Source organism: Melanotaenia boesemani, chromosome 22, assembly GCF_017639745.1.
Source record: "Melanotaenia boesemani isolate fMelBoe1 chromosome 22, fMelBoe1.pri, whole genome shotgun sequence".
NCBI classification, from domain to species: domain Eukaryota; kingdom Metazoa; phylum Chordata; class Actinopteri; order Atheriniformes; family Melanotaeniidae; genus Melanotaenia; species Melanotaenia boesemani.
This window is the reverse complement of record NC_055703.1, coordinates 21,631,689-21,648,593: the sequence shown is the minus strand read 5'-3', so window position 1 is coordinate 21,648,593 and position 16,905 is coordinate 21,631,689. Positions and strand designations below refer to the sequence as shown.

The following is a 16,905-nucleotide window of genomic DNA, read 5'->3' as shown; positions in this document are numbered from 1 at the left end:
GTTTTTGAAAGAGACTAACTTTTAATGTTATGCACACTGTTCTCCTGCAGCATGCTGCAGGGCACTGTAGCATGGTAAGAACCTGACTCTGTTAATTGGTATTTTGCATGATGATCAGCCATGTAAAAATGCTGTTTGTGACACTTGCTTAGTTGCAGTCCATGCTAATGTACTATTTATGAAATGGAACTGCTTGGCAAAGTTAGCATCACAATGCTAGGTGCACCAGGGACTTTGATGTTATTTCAGCCAGCTGTGCACCTCTGGGTTTTTTAAGACATTTCCCATGCTGCGCATATGGCGAGTTTGAAAAACAGAAAAGATGCATAGCAGGATCTCCACAATCTTGTTTGTCTTTATAGGCAACAGTACAACCCAATGAAACCAAAAGAAAATTAAACTTTTACTAAAACAGTTCCTGTTAAAAATAATGTTTGTGTGTGGAATTTGTACTTCCTGCATGTGTTACTGCTACACAGTAGTGAGACTGTATAGGATGAAGACCACAGCAAATGGAGTGTGCTTCAAATGCTCTTAAAACAGATATAGGACTGTGCTGATAGTTTGCTTGAGCAATGACCAATTAAGTGAACATTATTATTATTATTATTATTAAGAGGCACGGCGCTACACTACACTGCATATTATCAGCTTAGTATTTTCTTTCTACCTCCATGTACTTTTCAGGCGATACCCATCCTCGTCTATCCAGACCAGACATAACCTGCCTAGTTATTCTGTTGTTGTTTTGTTGGGGTTTATTCCCCCTACATCTTCTTCTTGTTTAAAACATTTGATACTTTTTTCTGTTTTGATGATTATATAAATTCATATAATTAAAATAAAACTAAATAGAGGTTTTATCACTCCCTTGAGAAGCTTTTTTCTAGTGGACACATAAATGAGCCATATAAAGAGTTATGACTGCTTTCACAAGTCTCAGTGGCTTACCAGTTACCTCACTGGGACTCCCATGGTGTAAGTTGTTATTTCCAGCCTGGTCTTGGTGATGACTACACCCTGTCTGTCTGTCCATGTCTGTCTGTCTATGTAGAGCTGACAAGTGGGAACATTTGGCCAGTGAGATTTGCTTCCTATTTTAACTCTTTAAATCACCATAGATACAATTACGCTTTCCACAATTACCTCCTAACTATGTCAGAGGGCTGGAAACAGCTGTGCAGTCAGTTTCCCAATTACTGGGTCAAGGCTAGTCACAGAAAACTGATCCAAATATAATATAGCTGCCATACCAAACAGACTTGCTTGATAAACCTAGCCTTTATTAGAAGTGCAGTAGCTAGCACGTTGTTATAAACAAACATGCGCTTGATTGCAAATCCAAAACATCTCTTCTATGCTCAATTACATATCTGGTTCAATGAAAAACAAGTAATACATTTAGTGGTGATTTGGAGGAGAAATGAGCCACAGTACCCGTCTTATAAATTCTATTTTTGGACTACCAGCTGTCACGTTGCTTTCACCATGATAAACAGTTTGCTGGGTGAAGATGAGGAGACAAACACTGATAATGACAACTTAGCCAAATGTACAAAACACGTTTAAAAATAGATTTTTCAAAGTTGACTTCCCATGAGTTAGTAGCTGCAGAAGTTAGTTCTCACTCTGTTGTTACACTGACACTAAGCAGCAAGAAGCTCAGCAGGAAACACATGCTGGACTTAACTTGCAGCATACAATCCTTTTTATCTTTCAAACCTTATTACCGTCATATGTCCTGTCATTATTTTTATGAAACACAAATAATTGAATTTTTAAATACTATTTATCAGCATAAGGGCAAGACATTACAATAATGAATCAAGACTTGTTTTTCTGACACCAAGAATCACAATTAAATCTTATTTGTGGTTTCTAAAAATGTCCACCCCCTCATTGCTTTACATGTAGATACTGCAGTGAATACTGGACTTAGCATGCAAACATTATTGTTAGCCATCTTTAAAGGACACTTTAGTAATAGTCCTTATTACATACATACAGATGGAATGATGTGTCCCTCTTACACCCAATCCATCACCAGCAGTGTAAAATGCCACCTGTCATCCCATCCATGGACTTAAGAGGGATAAGCCATGTTTTGGCTTACAATAATAAAAGTGTTTGAATGTTTTTAAGAAGATGCTGTTTTTTTCTGTTTTCTGAGCATTTTTTTTTTTATCTCAAACAGAACAGAGCAAACAGCAGCTTAGTGTCTCCTTAGGCCTTCTCTCTTTTTATGTCTTTTCAGCCAGGATGAATCCACCTTCATTTTGCATCTGTGTCATGTGCAAGAGTTCATAGATCATTCCCAGCTGCTTCAACGTACACTATAAGCTGGAATTGTGGAAAAAGAATGAACAATACCTTCACCACTCAGCTGATTCCCCACCATTAGCTTGATGTGTGTAGGCGCACACTGATGCTGGGCTGAGCTTCCTCTGTTTGGCATGTGTGAATTGCCAAGGAGGAGCATCAGTGGGTTTACAAGAACGAAAAGATGAAGAACATCTACGCTAATGACATGTTAGCTTAAGTGTGTGTGGCTGTGATGTAGCAGTCTTCGTCAGATGACTCAATCCATCCTGCTTTTATACATGTGACCATACACCTGTCAAGGTCGTTAAAGCCAAAAACCACATAATTTCAATGTGATAAATATTATGACTTATCTCTTAAAGAAAAAGGAAAAGACATTATTTTACAGCTTAAAGTTAATCAATCCAATTGCCAATAGAAAAACTACAATATGCAAGTAAAACACAATAAAGTGCTAAATTTTTGTTTTAATATAAAATTGTAAGATTAGAGCACATACGTGACTTACTGAACCGTGGGCAGTGAACACACTTATATGCTAAGCAGAAACTGTAAAGCTAACCCGGCTGTTAACTGACAATGAGAGGAGTTTCTCTCTTTTCTTTAGGAGTATGGGGATAGAAAGTTAAGTACAGAGCAGAGACCGGAAAAGTGACATGATGTGAAGAAGTACAGTGTTTAGAGCTCTGCTGACTGCATGTGTGGCTTTTCTCTTTGTGTGGGTGGTGATATACGCATGTGCTGCACCATAGTGTTTTATTATGGCAGACATTTGCTGAGCTGTACAGAAATAAACACACAAAAAAGACACACACAGATCTGAATAAAATCAACACTTTAACCTAGAGGGCACCCTCCCTGTTTTCCACCAAACTCTGGCTCAGGATAAAGTTCAGAAAGACAGCTAAATGCTTTACTTTTACTAATGTGAAGTGTTTCTGCATCTCTCTTTATAGGTGTTGTGTATATGATAAGGTGAATGTGTGTGGTCATACCTCTCTGTGTCAGGGGGGGCACACAGGATAGAGGAACTCCAATAAAGGACGACTGGAAAGGAGACAGAAAAAGAAGAAAAAGGCCTTTGAGAAGTCTTTTCAGCATTTAGACAATAACAGCAAAGGCTCCGTGGGGACACATTGTAATACATACACAAAGTAACACAACCCACAGGATACACACTCTTACAAATGTTGGAGCAGCACATATGTATGTGTTGGTACAACTTCAGTGGGATAATCACATTGGGTTTCATTTCATCTGCTACTGATTAGATAAACAACCCTCCCTAAACACAGGAAAAAAAATACTACTTCCTTATTTCAACAAATAATTATTTCATGGTTTGTATTTGTTTTTAAGGCCCTTTTCTCACTAACTACGACAAAACATACTTTATTTTTTTCAAAGTGGACGATCTGTATGTAAGGAAAGCACATTTGTACTTGTGTAGCAGTTACACTTCATCCAAGCACATTTCTGGGTCCACCAGTCTCTTAAACATATATTCTTCTTGATAATAATTTAGTATACATTGTGTAAAAGATGAACACAAAAGATTACAATCCCTAAAGAAGGTGACTATTTTGGGGGGTAAAGATGACAGAAACTGTTAAGTGCTCCTGTACAAAGTAGCAAGGTCTTTTAAAGAAAAAAACATCAAAAAGCTAAAGCTATCCACATCATTTAAACTCGATCCATGTGATATTTATCACAGAAAACATGGGATGTTCCTGCATGTTCACTTGTTTGTGAGTTTTAATGAAGTTTCAGCTGATGAGCGTGAGTGCAATGAACACAAGCTAAACATTTAACATCCTGTCAGCAAGTGTCACAATCAGGACAAAGATCACATGTATGACTTACACAAAAAACAATACTACACACTGCTGCCAAACATAGTTGAAATGTCAGTGTAGTAACAACTTGCAGTAAAACACAGCAGCAAACTCAACTTGTCACATGTCTCCTATCTTGTAATATGCAAATTGGCTAGGAGGATGTGTTGTGTTTACATCTGGTTACTAACCTCAATGGCCGCACATGCTAATAATCTCAACACTGATAAGTGTCATCGTGTCACTGTCTTTTCAGCTGTCAAATATGTCCCTGTCTATCACACTAACAGTGGTTTGTGACAGCACTATGACCAAGTTTTCAGTAATGTTTTGGCTACTGTGAGTATAATGTCTCCCCAAATGCATGGTATGAGTCATGCAACGATTTCCAGTTCACACCAGGTTTCCTGCTCTGTACTGGAAGGAGGAAACCAGTATACAAGGTTGGATATTTGCAATAATCTCATTTTAGGAACATCCCTTACAAAAAGTATTAAAAGTTAGCATCATATAGAGTCAAACTCTATAAATGATTCAAACACTAATTTACCTCAAACTGGTTTATAAAGCAAAAGTCCACATAAAAATTAAAAATATTCTAAAATAATATGAGCATATAAGAATGAAAACTAAAGCAAATAAAACAGACAAAAAACAGAGCACACCAAGGCAAATAGGTCATAACAGATCTGGGAAATTACATGATAATGTTACCACATAGATAGCACTGCCCTAACTCTGAAGTGTTTAGAGTTTCTAGGTGTAAAATTGGAGGCAGAACATTCTGTTATCTGGCTCCTCTGTTGTGGAACCAGCTGCTGGTCTGGGTACAAAATACAGAAACACTCTCTGCTTTCAATAAAATATCATTGATCTATTTCTTTCCTGAGCCAGTGTCCTCCAAACCCCCACTTCACTTTGGAAGTTCCTTTTACTATTTCAAAACAATCAATACAGCTATTATATACATGTTAAAGTTCCCCAGACGGTAGTAAAATGATTATGATAAAAAGTCCCTCATCCCTTCAGACCACCCAACCAGAGCACCTGTTTAATAACACCTACCACACACACACTCTTCTCAATCCCAGATCAAAACAGCAGTTACGACTGCAGGCCCACACCTGAGCAAGACAAATGGGCCCGAAAACAAACACTCATCATCTGACTTACCACAAGAATCACTCTCTCTCACATCCACTCACCTGTCCTTAAACACCAGCTACTCTCAGCTTAAAACAAACGAGAACAGGCCTGAATCTGCAGCCAAGAATCAGCAACACTCGACTGGTTTTCTGAGAGTCAATCCAAATGGACAGAAGAAGCAACATGAAGACACAGAAACAGAAATGGACGTCTAGCAGACGAAGGGCACTAAAGAAGGGTATGAGGCTGTTTACTACCTACACCACACAACATGCATGCCACATGACCAAATTACCACTCGCAGCTGTCCACAATTCTCATCGCCTGCACTGACAAGACCTGACCAGTGCATGTGTGTGTGTGTGTGTGCCATTTACAGTACTGTGTGCTGCAACTTTAGACAGTGACATTGCTGAAATACTCTATTTATCCTCTAAACGACCCTTTACTGTAACACACATGCTTTTTGAGGCTTCTTGGCTGGACCCACAAATCCCTCACAAAGCACTGCAGCAATTTTCTAACTTATTTTTTAAAAGATTAGATTTCAGGAAATTGGGAGACTTGCAATTTATGGGTCCAGCTGCATTATCTGTGGTTTGGCTCAGCCTCAGGAGCCCTGAAACTTTTTAGATATAATGGAGACCAAATAAACAGTCACTTTGTATTTAAACAACAAGCAGTAAAAGTTTAACTGAGAGCAAAAATTGCATTTTGTTTCCCGAAACTGGCTCTAACCCACTGTCACAAAGATATGATGATGGTTGGACCGGGTTTGAATTTATTCTAATATGTAGCTGCAGAAACATCTAAGTATATGTTAGTAAAGCAGCAGTACTTAGATGTAATGTTTGGCCAGGTTAACACAAACACAGGTATATTTATGCACAGAAATGTAAAGAGTCCAGTAAACAAGATTACCATTGCAACTACCTTATAGCCATCCTCCACTGCCATCCAAACAAAGAAGAACATTGTGATTATAACATAAAAAACAACACAGTTAGCGAAAACCTACAGATTTTAAAGTCCAAAAATAAGCATCACAGTCAGAAGTTATGAAAACTGTAACAAGATTTACCTTAAAGTTTGTTTTTGGGGACCAAAAACCATCTTTGCATGTTGATGATAGTCTGTATTTGTCAAAATTATGTGTCTACTAAGTGTGGGATGATATAAACTTGAACGGATTTTCATAATATGCACTGTAAATACTGCAGTCAAAAAATTTAGAACATTGTGAAATATTATTTGTCAATCAAAATATAACTTAAACACTTCATTTTTCATCTGATAGATGCTTTAAAACTCAAAAAGATTAAATTAAAACTTATTCATTCCCAATTAAATGACTAATTAATAAATGCGCTAAATATTTAAGCACAAAATTGTGGTTAAAACACAATCTTTACATTATGACGTTGAACTGAAGAAGCTTAGACTATCTCTGATTTTTTTAAGCTTCTTTTTAGTCACAGAAATGCCACTGACTTTACAAACTACAAGCCAATTAAGCCAAAAAGAAAAATCTTGCTGCTTCTCCAATCTTTCACTCCTGACCTCTGACCCCTTAGCCGCCGAAGAGACAACCCGGCTGACCCTAAGGTTGTCGCCACGCAGGTAAAAACAGAAGCACTATATCTCTGGTTACACATTTTAAATTGGACAGCTAGCATGCCAGGACTGTCTGGAGGGCTGGAGTAGAAGTGGCATGTTCAGATATTTCTTGCAGAGAGCTTTAAAGGGCCCCCAAAAATGAAACAAACCCAAAAGTATCTGTGTCAGTTCCACCAAAAACCCAAGATGGTCAATATTAACAAAATTCATCTAAGCTAGGAATGTAGATTTGGTCAAAACAAACTACATACACAAAGGGAGAGGAAGAAAGCTCACGCATAGGATGAATCCCCAACTAAATTCTTACAAGTTCATATTCTGAGTAGCTTAATAGCATTTCCACTATGTATTTGGTAACTTTAGCAAAAAACCTAAAACTCAAGCAGTGCAACAACTTCACAGACTGTACTGTCAAATCTAAACCACTTTAAATTGATGGGGTGCCTGAACAACCTTCAAATGCATTCATGGATCATATTTCATTACCTTGCTACACTTGAAGCAACACGCCCACACAAACAAAGGTCCTTGCGTTGTTCAGTACATTGCTGTTTCCAGTGAAGACATCATGCTATGCACGAAGTCCAAATTGAAGTCTAGAACTGAATATTTGGCTTGTTACATAGTTTTTTAATGCTACTGTATCGTCAGAGAGACAAAGTGCTGCAGAGGCTAAGTAATCAAGATGAATTAGAGATTAAGATGCATTGAAGTTTCCGGAAGCAAGCAAAGAGTGAGAAACAGAGGGTGAAAACAACAGGATGAACGTGCAATACAGAAACACAGTACAAGAGAAAGGAAGTGAAAGTTACATCTCAAGCTGTGAAGAAACCAGAGTGTATTCAAGTGTAATAACGCTCATTTGGTTAAACAAAAGCTGCAGCTCTGAGTGCATCTTTGTGTGCTGACATAGAAAATGTTCACTGTTTGTGAGTTAAAGTTTAATCATTGAAAAGATGGAAAAGAAACCTTAAACTTTTAAGCATCGTCTAAACCTCAGACCTAACCTGATTCGTATCTGCTCCAAGTAGAGGCCTACCGGTATCTGTACTTGATTCCTGAAAATTCAGACACTAAGCTGGACAGTGAATCAATGAACAGACCTGACTTGCTAGACAAACACACTGCAGTGTCAATGACCTCGGAGTAACCTTTATAGGAATTCAAAACAAGCTGCTATCCAAATATACTCCCAAGCAATGGAGAAAATTGCAATTATATGCTGGAAACAAGCCTCTCCTACAAGCTACCTGTGCATCAAGTCAGAAACAGTAAAAGACCTCTGAGGTTCCTGTGAAATCCTACATCAAAGTACTTCTTAATTCAAAATGAAAAATGCTTTAATTTCCCTATAATTGGATTACTGGGAAATTACAGAAACCAGAGTAATCATAGGTTTCATCCTCACTGCTATTATCTTCCCACCCACAGTGAAGACAGTTGCAGCTCAGCACTACTGTAAATCAACAACAACTAAAGTCTTTCCATATGCAAACACTGAAGTTAAATTTATGGAAGCAGAGGCTGGTGAAAAGACACTACAAAGAATTACCTGCAGGTAAACCTGGTTATTATGTGAAGGGTGACGGATGCCAGGGAAAGCTGAATGGCTAATTCTTGTTCCCCTTTCATTTCACCCCCCTTCAAGTGTAAACAGATCACCCATTACTCAAATACAGTACACACTATGAGTCCAAAAAAATGTTGCCTACACATGACTGAGCTTATCATTTCTTGCAATCTCCTCCTTTCACTTCATTCTTATTTTAGCTATTCTCACAGAAAAAAAGAGTTTAGTAAAGTCTGCAAACAGCCTGGATTTGTTCTTTTTTTCATCCAACCATATCGATGTTACAGCTAATATTGATGACTTAATAATTTTGATCATTCATCTTCTACTAAAACAAAAAAATCTGAGTTATCTGACTTGTAGGAATGAAATAAGACGGTAATTTTTACTTTCAATAAGGCACAGAATATAGTCTTCTTTGTTTATCAGTCCTATAAATGTTTCATCTATACATACATAAATTTTAAATGTCTCATACTGTAGCAGCTTAACAGAAAGCTTATCCATCTTTATTTTGAAGTAGTCTTCTTTCATGATAAAAACTGACAAGTATGCTCTGATTTACAGCTCTTAAATTAAACAATTAGATGCTTTTTATATCAAATTGTAAACTAGAGAAGGCACATAGTTGCTGACAGGACAAAACAAGTAATCCAAAAAGATTATTATAGATTAATGCATAAATATTTTCTGATAACAATAAAGACTGAAAGAATAAATAGGTTATTATCATATTCCCTCATTCATAATTGGATTGAGGAGAGGTAAGCCCATCTCTGACCTTACAACGCATAAAATTCTATCTTAAATGTTACATAAACACTTATCATGCTTTAATAAGCTATTTCTTTTCAGATTAATACATTTATTAACCCTGATGGTCATTCTAACATCTGTTTTCATTCATCTTGTGGCTATATCTATAGACAGTGTGTTGTTCACGGTTCTTTTATCATATCCTTATAATGATAAGCCGAATGTCAATTTAAACACTTAGGAATTTAGGAAAGCATTTATTCATGCTAAACAAGACGTGTATGCCTGGCAATTAGGCATCTAACATACAAATTTCCAGATTTTTGAATGGACAAACGTTCCTCCCACAAAACGCGGACACCAATAGTAGTTTTGATTTTTAAAAGTGGGCTTGACTTGGATCTGGTCTACTAGCCTACAGAAGACAGAGAAAGACACCGCATTTGCCCAGTTTATATACATTTTTTATCTAACGGGTTATATATTACGCTGCTATTATTAAAAGAAAAGATAAGCGTCAAAGCTATTTTTTTATTTTCAGCCAACTTCGGGGAAGCTTTGTGACATCTGAGCGGCCATATTGCAGAAAAGTTTAACTCCCTGTTCACCTTGTTCCCCAAACTGAATGTGTTTCATGAAACATTTGACTGCTAAACTCTAGTTAATTTAAGCGTTTAAATTAAGTTTTACACAATTAACACCTTAACTTACACTTATAAAACCATGTTCTACGCCTACAACAAGTTATGTGAGACGAGCTCTACTCACCGGGACTATTTTCGGCAGGTATTCGTGGCCAAATACATCAACACTGAAACGTGTGGCACTGACTTTACTTATAACCGAGGGTCTTCACTCCCCCTTCTTTTCCCTTTTTGCCGTGTTTTATGACCTCCTCCCCTCCTCAGATAATTTAGTCCCCCCGGTCCCGTTATATATTTCCGCAACGAGCCATTTTTAACACGCTCCACACCCGCCCGCCGCTGCCTCGGCACCGGTTGCTGCTGCTGCTGTGATGAAGTGAACTATTTTGAAAGAAAGTCACTCCTCTCTAGTCCGTCCTGCTCCCTCCCCTTTGGCATAGCTGCTGACACAAAACATGCCCACTTCATGGTTTTATGTATCAATATTTTAAACAGAAACGTCCAAGAGACGGGGATAACTTCACCTAATAATCAAAGTAAATGGTTCAACGGTACAACCATCAGCATGGCCGGAATTACCAGGGCAAATATTTGCTATTGGGCCCCCAAATACCCCCACTAATGTATAATGGAGTTATTTTTTGAAGATCTACTTGAAATATTAGGTAATTTGTAAATTTGCTGATTAGTTGGGAGAAAAAGAGTCAGATTTTAAGGGTGGCCTGCTACACACTTATTTACGCACACAGTTAAATCAGGTTAGATGGTGTTAGCTCATATTGGGCAGTCAACTACATTACTCTCCTTTATCTCAGTATCCACAGGAGGGGAACAGATTTTTTTTTAACCAACACTGTTACATTAGATGATGATTTGGCTACTTTCAGCTTGATAGTTTTGGGCTTTGTCTGGTTGACATACTATCTCATAGACCAAAGCAAATAAGAAACATTTTAGTTGGGAGCAATAGTTACACGTTAATCAGGGAACTGGACAGTGCTGTACAGAGGACTGTTTTTGCAAAAAGATGCATAATATCCCCTGGTTATTATCTATTGCTACCAGTTTCTTCTTTTCTATATTTGCATATTTTGTTATTTCTGGGCTAAAGCCTGGGACAGAAACTGTAAAGCATAAACAGTTATCATGCCTCATGCCTGGGCCAGTCTGAGTCTGCTTCATCATATACATGCAGGATGTGCAGTGTTGGCTATTATGTTGAATTTTTGCAATATTCTCTCTACAATCAGCTCCAGGTGCTTGGTCGCAGTTCCCATCATTGATGACTTATGTAGAAAACTGCATTTTACACCACAGACTTAAAGAAGATAATCAACAACTTGCTGCAAACATTGAAGCACATATGTGCTATTCGAGTATGCTGAGCATGTATGCAGCATCTTTACTCAGATGGATGGCAAAATAAACAAGTTATCTAAAAAAAAAAAGCTCTAACAATATGATTTCTGAGCATTACAAACCTTTAGAACTGGAGGCGAAGCTCAGGAAGTTGAGTGATCATCCCCTAGTCAGATGGCTGCTGGACGAAACCCCAATTTCCTCCCCTTGTTTACATGTTGAAGCATTCCTGGAGAAGAAAACAATAAGAAACCTCACCTCCCCTTCCCCAATCTGTTCCCAACTTGTGAGTTCTATTAAATGCATGTAATACAAAAGATAAATAAATACATAGATAAATGGGAGTGGGGGTCTTTGCAGCGGCAGTGTGGATCTGCACTCAGCCTGTTGCTATTATTCATATAGTATAATTTAAGTTTTTCAATTTTTTTCACTGTTCATTATGTATAGAGCTGCAGTATCAAGTGCTTTATTGATAAAAATTTTTTAAGCAAATATACCAAAATAAAATGACACTTTTCAAGATGTTTCCCAGTTTCTATTCATATTGAGCTCAGCTTTGATAGTTAGACAAAGCAGAAGCAAAAATAAGCAGAAGCGCTAAGCTGCAATATCACCTGGCCTTCAGATTTCTGCGTTTCTGTAATGTTTTCTAATGTGTTAAGAGCCACTTTTAGTTTTCACCAGGAGAAAGTGTAAGGACTCAGGAACTCTTCCACTCTGTATTGTATTTGACAATCCTTAATTCTTCAGAGCCTGTGAAATTCACCAGTCCTGTGTGACTAAACTACATGCACACACACACACACACAAACACATCTCATTGTCACGGGAATGTTCAATTAGATTAGAGTGCATCACGATGAAAATTAAACTTTGATCATATGTTGTTGGCTGCTTAATTCAAAGATTAATTAGCTTGCTCATTGAAATTAAATAGTAATTTTACTCACTTCAGCAGCCTCTCCTTCTCACACTGGAAGCTTTCACTGTGTTAAAAGCTCCTCATTTACTGTTTGGTGAAAATGCTTCTGCTTGTATTCAAATGATTATTTGAGTCTATACTCTGCAAATCCTATTTACATTTTATAAAGCTTCCATAATGAAACAGAATTTATATAAAAGCACTGAAATAATATAAAAGAAATTATACCTGGACTTCCTGCTGAGTCCCTTCCAGGCCAAATTTCTGCAGGATTTCCTACCTTAACATGGACACAAAAATGACAGTAATGCAAACATATATAACATTTGTTGTTAAAGTTAGATATGATTTGTAACCACATGAATGATAGTCTTACTTATACAGTGCTTATATTGTATAATAAGCAATTTTAAAGAAGAAAAATCTCTTTTTTTTACAGGTCACAAATAAGTTTTTTGTTTCCATTTTGTAACATTAACATGATTCTTCACTGTTTCCAGAAAAAATATACAATTATACCTCAAGCTAGAACAAATACTCACTGATTATGCTGTACTTCAATGGTTTTACTATCAAACAAACACATGTACATTTTACATGATCCAGAGGCATTGGAGATTATCCAAAAAAGCAAAAAATTGTATTTAGCAGTTTTTTAAAATACACGGTTCAGTGAAATAATGAAAATTTTACTTACACCAGACACACCTGGCAACACTGCATATATATTTTTAAGCAGCCAGTTGTGCAACATAGTGTGACAGCCTAACCTCAGTGTTACATGACAGAAACAAAAAGGACTGCAAACACATCATGTACTTTCCTATCTCTTGTAAACATGGACTCTAAAAACGGGCAAATCCCACAAACACTGACGTAAACAATCCCTGATAAAAAAAGCTGCTTCCAGAGATTTCTGCAAAACGGAGAGTGCTGCTATGCAGAGACAACTGAATCTACAAAGTCTATTGAATTAAAGAAGAAAATTTAAAGTGGGTATTGTCAAAGGGTTAAGAAGATGTGGACGCTTAGCCTTCAAATGGTTACCATCTGTGTTTTCTTACAGGTATGTAAATTGTTATTGACATTTGGCATGAAAAATAATTTCTAGTACACAAATTCAATCATTTATTTAACAAGGATAATGCTCCAACTTTACCTTCATGTACCAGAATTAGAATGTTTTTCATATACCTGAGAAAGCAGCTTTCCCTCGAAGGTTTATATCTGATTCAGAGCTGCTTGCTAGCATGTATTAATCATTACATTTATTTTTAAGATTCATATATATGTCTTTTCTCCCTCAGTTTCATTTAAATGATTTTCAAATGTCCACTTGCAGGCACCTGGTTGTGTCACGTCATGCTTCATAGCAAGCTCAGTAGCTCACTGTGGTTTCCAGAACCTCCTCTGGGTTCCTCCACTGCCTCCCAACATCACCTACTTGTCCCTGGAGATGAACCGCATCAGTGAGCTCAATGCTACCTCCCTGTCAGGCCTCCCGGAGCTGCAGGTGTTGAACCTTGAGGGACAGAGAGGTTCACTTGTGATCAGGAACAATGCCTTCAGCAGACAGAAACATCTGAGGAGGCTGAATCTCGGCTTTAACGGAGGCCTTCAGCTGGAGCCGCTGGCCTTTGCAGGACTGTCCAGTTTGCAGGTTCTCACCCTATATTACTGCTCACTTAACGAGTCAGTACTGAATGACACTTATCTGGAGCCACTTTCATCTCTGCAGACTCTGGACCTCTTTGGTAACCGGATAAGGAGACTTCAGCCTTCAATGTTCTTTGCAAATATGGCAAATTTGACAGACTTGAATCTCAAGTTGAACAATATTGACAAAATTTGTGAGTCTGATCTTGTTGGTTTTAAAGGAAAGCACTTCAAAGTCTTCAACCTAAATAGTGTTCACCTTAAAACAATGACAAATAAGAATTTTGACTGGCAGCAATGTGGGAATCCTTTCAGGGGAATGTCCTTTGAGACACTTGACTTGTCCAGCAGTGGGATGAGTGTGGGTAATTTAAAACAGTTTTTCAGCTCTATTGAGGGGACAAAGCTCTCTCATCTTATTCTCTCAGGGCATATAGGAAAAGGATTTTCATTTGATAACCTCCCTGATCCGGATTACAGCACATTTGAAGGTTTGAAGAACAGCTTACTCCTCTCTTTGGATCTCTCTAAAAACAGAATATTTGCATTGCAACAGGGGATTTTTAGTTCTCTGAAAGAAGTTCAGGTCATTGATCTTTCCCACAACAAAGTGAATAAGATACGCACAAAAGCCTTTGAAGGCCTTCAGGGTAGTTTAAAAATGCTCAACCTGTCACACAACCTGCTTGGGGAAATCTTTTCTTACACATTTGCCTCTCTGACAAACCTACAAGTGTTAGATTTGTCTCACAATCACATTGGTGTTTTGGGTTATAACTCATTTAGTGGACTTCTCAACCTGAAACATTTAAATCTTACAGGAAACTCTCTCCAGGATTTAGGTTTTCCTGCATTTTTACCAAGTTTAGATTATCTCATGCTGGAAGACAATAAGCTGACATCCTCTTCAGTGAACAGTGTCACTCAGCTTGCCGGTAACATCACATATCTGAACATTCAAGGCAACAGATTAACAAACCTGGAGGATGTTTACACCTTTGTGAACAAGCTGAAGCACCTTGAGTTTCTCTTTTTTGGTGGAAATACAATTAACTGGTGCACGGCGGGTATGCAAATTGGCCCTAATGATCTCAAACTTCTGGATCTTCACAGCAGCTCCCTGCAGTCTATTTGGGCTCAAGGCAAATGCTTGGATCTGTTTGACAACTTTGGAAATGTGACCATTCTCAATTTGAGTTCCAACTCACTGCAGTCTCTTCCTCAAGGCATCTTTAAGGGCCTAACTTCAGTGGTGCAGATGGACCTCTCATCCAATGCCCTGACTTATCTCCAGTCTGATGTATTACCCAAAAGTCTGAAATCCCTCAACCTCGCAAATAACTTCATAGTCTTCCCAGATCCTGCTGCTTTCCGTTCGCTCAGCTCTGTTGACCTCTCGATGAACAGATTCCACTGCAGTGCTGATCTACATAGCTTCCTGACTTGGTTGAAGCAGACCAATGTGACGTTCTTGAGTCCTGTTAAGGAGCTTAGGTGTGAATATCCCTTGGGTTTTTTTAAGGTACCAATCCTAGATTACATTGCTCAGATAAAACACAATGAGAGCTGCTGTATGTAGAGTTTTATTTTGTTGAAGACATTGACGAGTAGCATGTTAAAGTTAGTTAAAGTAGTGCAGTGATATTGTATCCTCATTTACTATCCAATATTTAAATGAAATGTATATTTTTTGTGGTAACTTTGTTTATACATTACCTGTGGTAATGCCTTACACACGTTAAGTACGCTTAGGTAGTAAGTTGCCACTTAGTTTGCTTATAACTTGGGCTGGTTCTGGTGTCATGTATACACATTTTCAAATTTGGCTGTCATTTTGCATTGTTACCATGCCAAAATGATTAGGGTTAGAATAAAAGCACAGAAGAGGGTGTCATTTTCTCACATTACATGAACTCTTTATTACTCGTACTCTTGCTAACTTGTACTCCTATGAAGAAATGAAAAATGAGGGTCCTGAAACTATGACAGAAATCCAGCAAGATGAGTGAAGAGACATAGGCTCAAATTGGGAATGTGATGAGTAAGTGAGTTCACTTATCAGCAGGAAGTGGTCCTCCAAAGCCATTCACTCTGATTGATCAGGTGCTAATAAAGAAGCAGAACATGGCTTCAGTTTTATGGGACTAAAAGGCGGTCATCACAGAGGTCAAAGTCTGAAACACTCTCCTATTGTGTTACATGGTTTTGAAGACTCATCTCTTCACCACATTGAGTTTTTGCTGCAGCAGCAGACAAGCAATCATCCATAATTTAGCACAGGAAGGCGGAATAAGATTCGAAAGTAGTTCATCTGACAGTGGAGATTTGTTAGAGAATACATCACCAATAGTGCAGCCTGAATCAGTTTTATCCGCCTCAATTGATGACAGACTGAGAAGATATTTAACTTATGCAAAAAAAAAAAAAAAAAAAAAAAAAAAAAACGAAGAAGAGAGGGAAAAATATTAAGTAGATGGGAGTGAAATATTTATTAAAGATTGAATTTCATTTAACAGCATCAGACAAACCACACAGTGTTCATTAGTACAATTAAAAACAGCATCTGTATATGGTGTAAAGTTATATTTTGCATGTGTTTGGCCGTCTAAAATCAATTTACACCTTAATGGGAATTTCAAAGAATTTTTCTTCTTTATAGTGATAAAAGATTAAAAAAGAAGCACAGAAATCCCATCTCAGCAGCTATTTTCTTTATTTTCCAGCAGGGGGCAGCCTCATCTCAGCCAATAATTAATGACCTCCATGCTGCTCTACTTTACATCTTGCTGCAGCATGTAAAACAATAGTAACATCTCTTTAAAAGCTGGGATTTGTTTGCAGTAATGCAGCATTTAGGTAAATAATTTACAATAAGAAGAAACCTACAATCAGCTGGTTAAAGTGACAAATCCATGAATCCCTACAGTAAAGTAAGTAAACAGCTCTGACCAGCGTGGGACAGTAAGGAATGGAAAGCAAACGATCAGTTCAGTGACACTGAGGGGTTTAAGAAAATATCTGATAGGAGTTTAATGCCTGAGTCTGGATTAAAAACTTCAGTTTATTGCTTTACTT

At 37.7% G+C, this 16,905-nt stretch overlaps 2 protein-coding genes across 6 annotated transcripts in view; one reads left to right on the top strand and one right to left on the bottom strand.

Moving 5' to 3' along the window:
* Positions 1-10,270, bottom strand: part of dtnba (dystrobrevin, beta a) — a 33,723-nt gene extending 23,453 nt beyond the window's left edge. For 2 of the 5 annotated variants that reach the window (XM_041975736.1, XM_041975739.1), the window contains exons 1-2: positions 10,015-10,270; positions 3,318-3,369 (exon numbers count right to left, since the gene is read on the bottom strand). The gene's annotated coding sequence lies outside the window, so the exon portion shown is untranslated. Of the gene's footprint in view, positions 1-3,317; positions 3,370-5,362; positions 5,442-7,406; positions 7,598-10,014 lie in introns of those variants that run through there. The other 3 variants (XM_041975740.1, XM_041975737.1, XM_041975738.1) reach the window with 3 other exon arrangements.
* Positions 10,271-13,079: 2,809 nt separating this feature from the next.
* Positions 13,080-15,734, top strand: LOC121633735 (toll-like receptor 5). Its single transcript, XM_041975938.1, has 2 exons — positions 13,080-13,240; positions 13,517-15,734. Exons 1-2 carry the CDS (start codon positions 13,193-13,195, stop codon positions 15,407-15,409), a joined length of 1,941 nt encoding a protein of 646 aa, XP_041831872.1. The 5' UTR covers positions 13,080-13,192; the 3' UTR covers positions 15,410-15,734.
* The last annotated feature ends 1,171 nt before the right edge of the window (positions 15,735-16,905 follow it).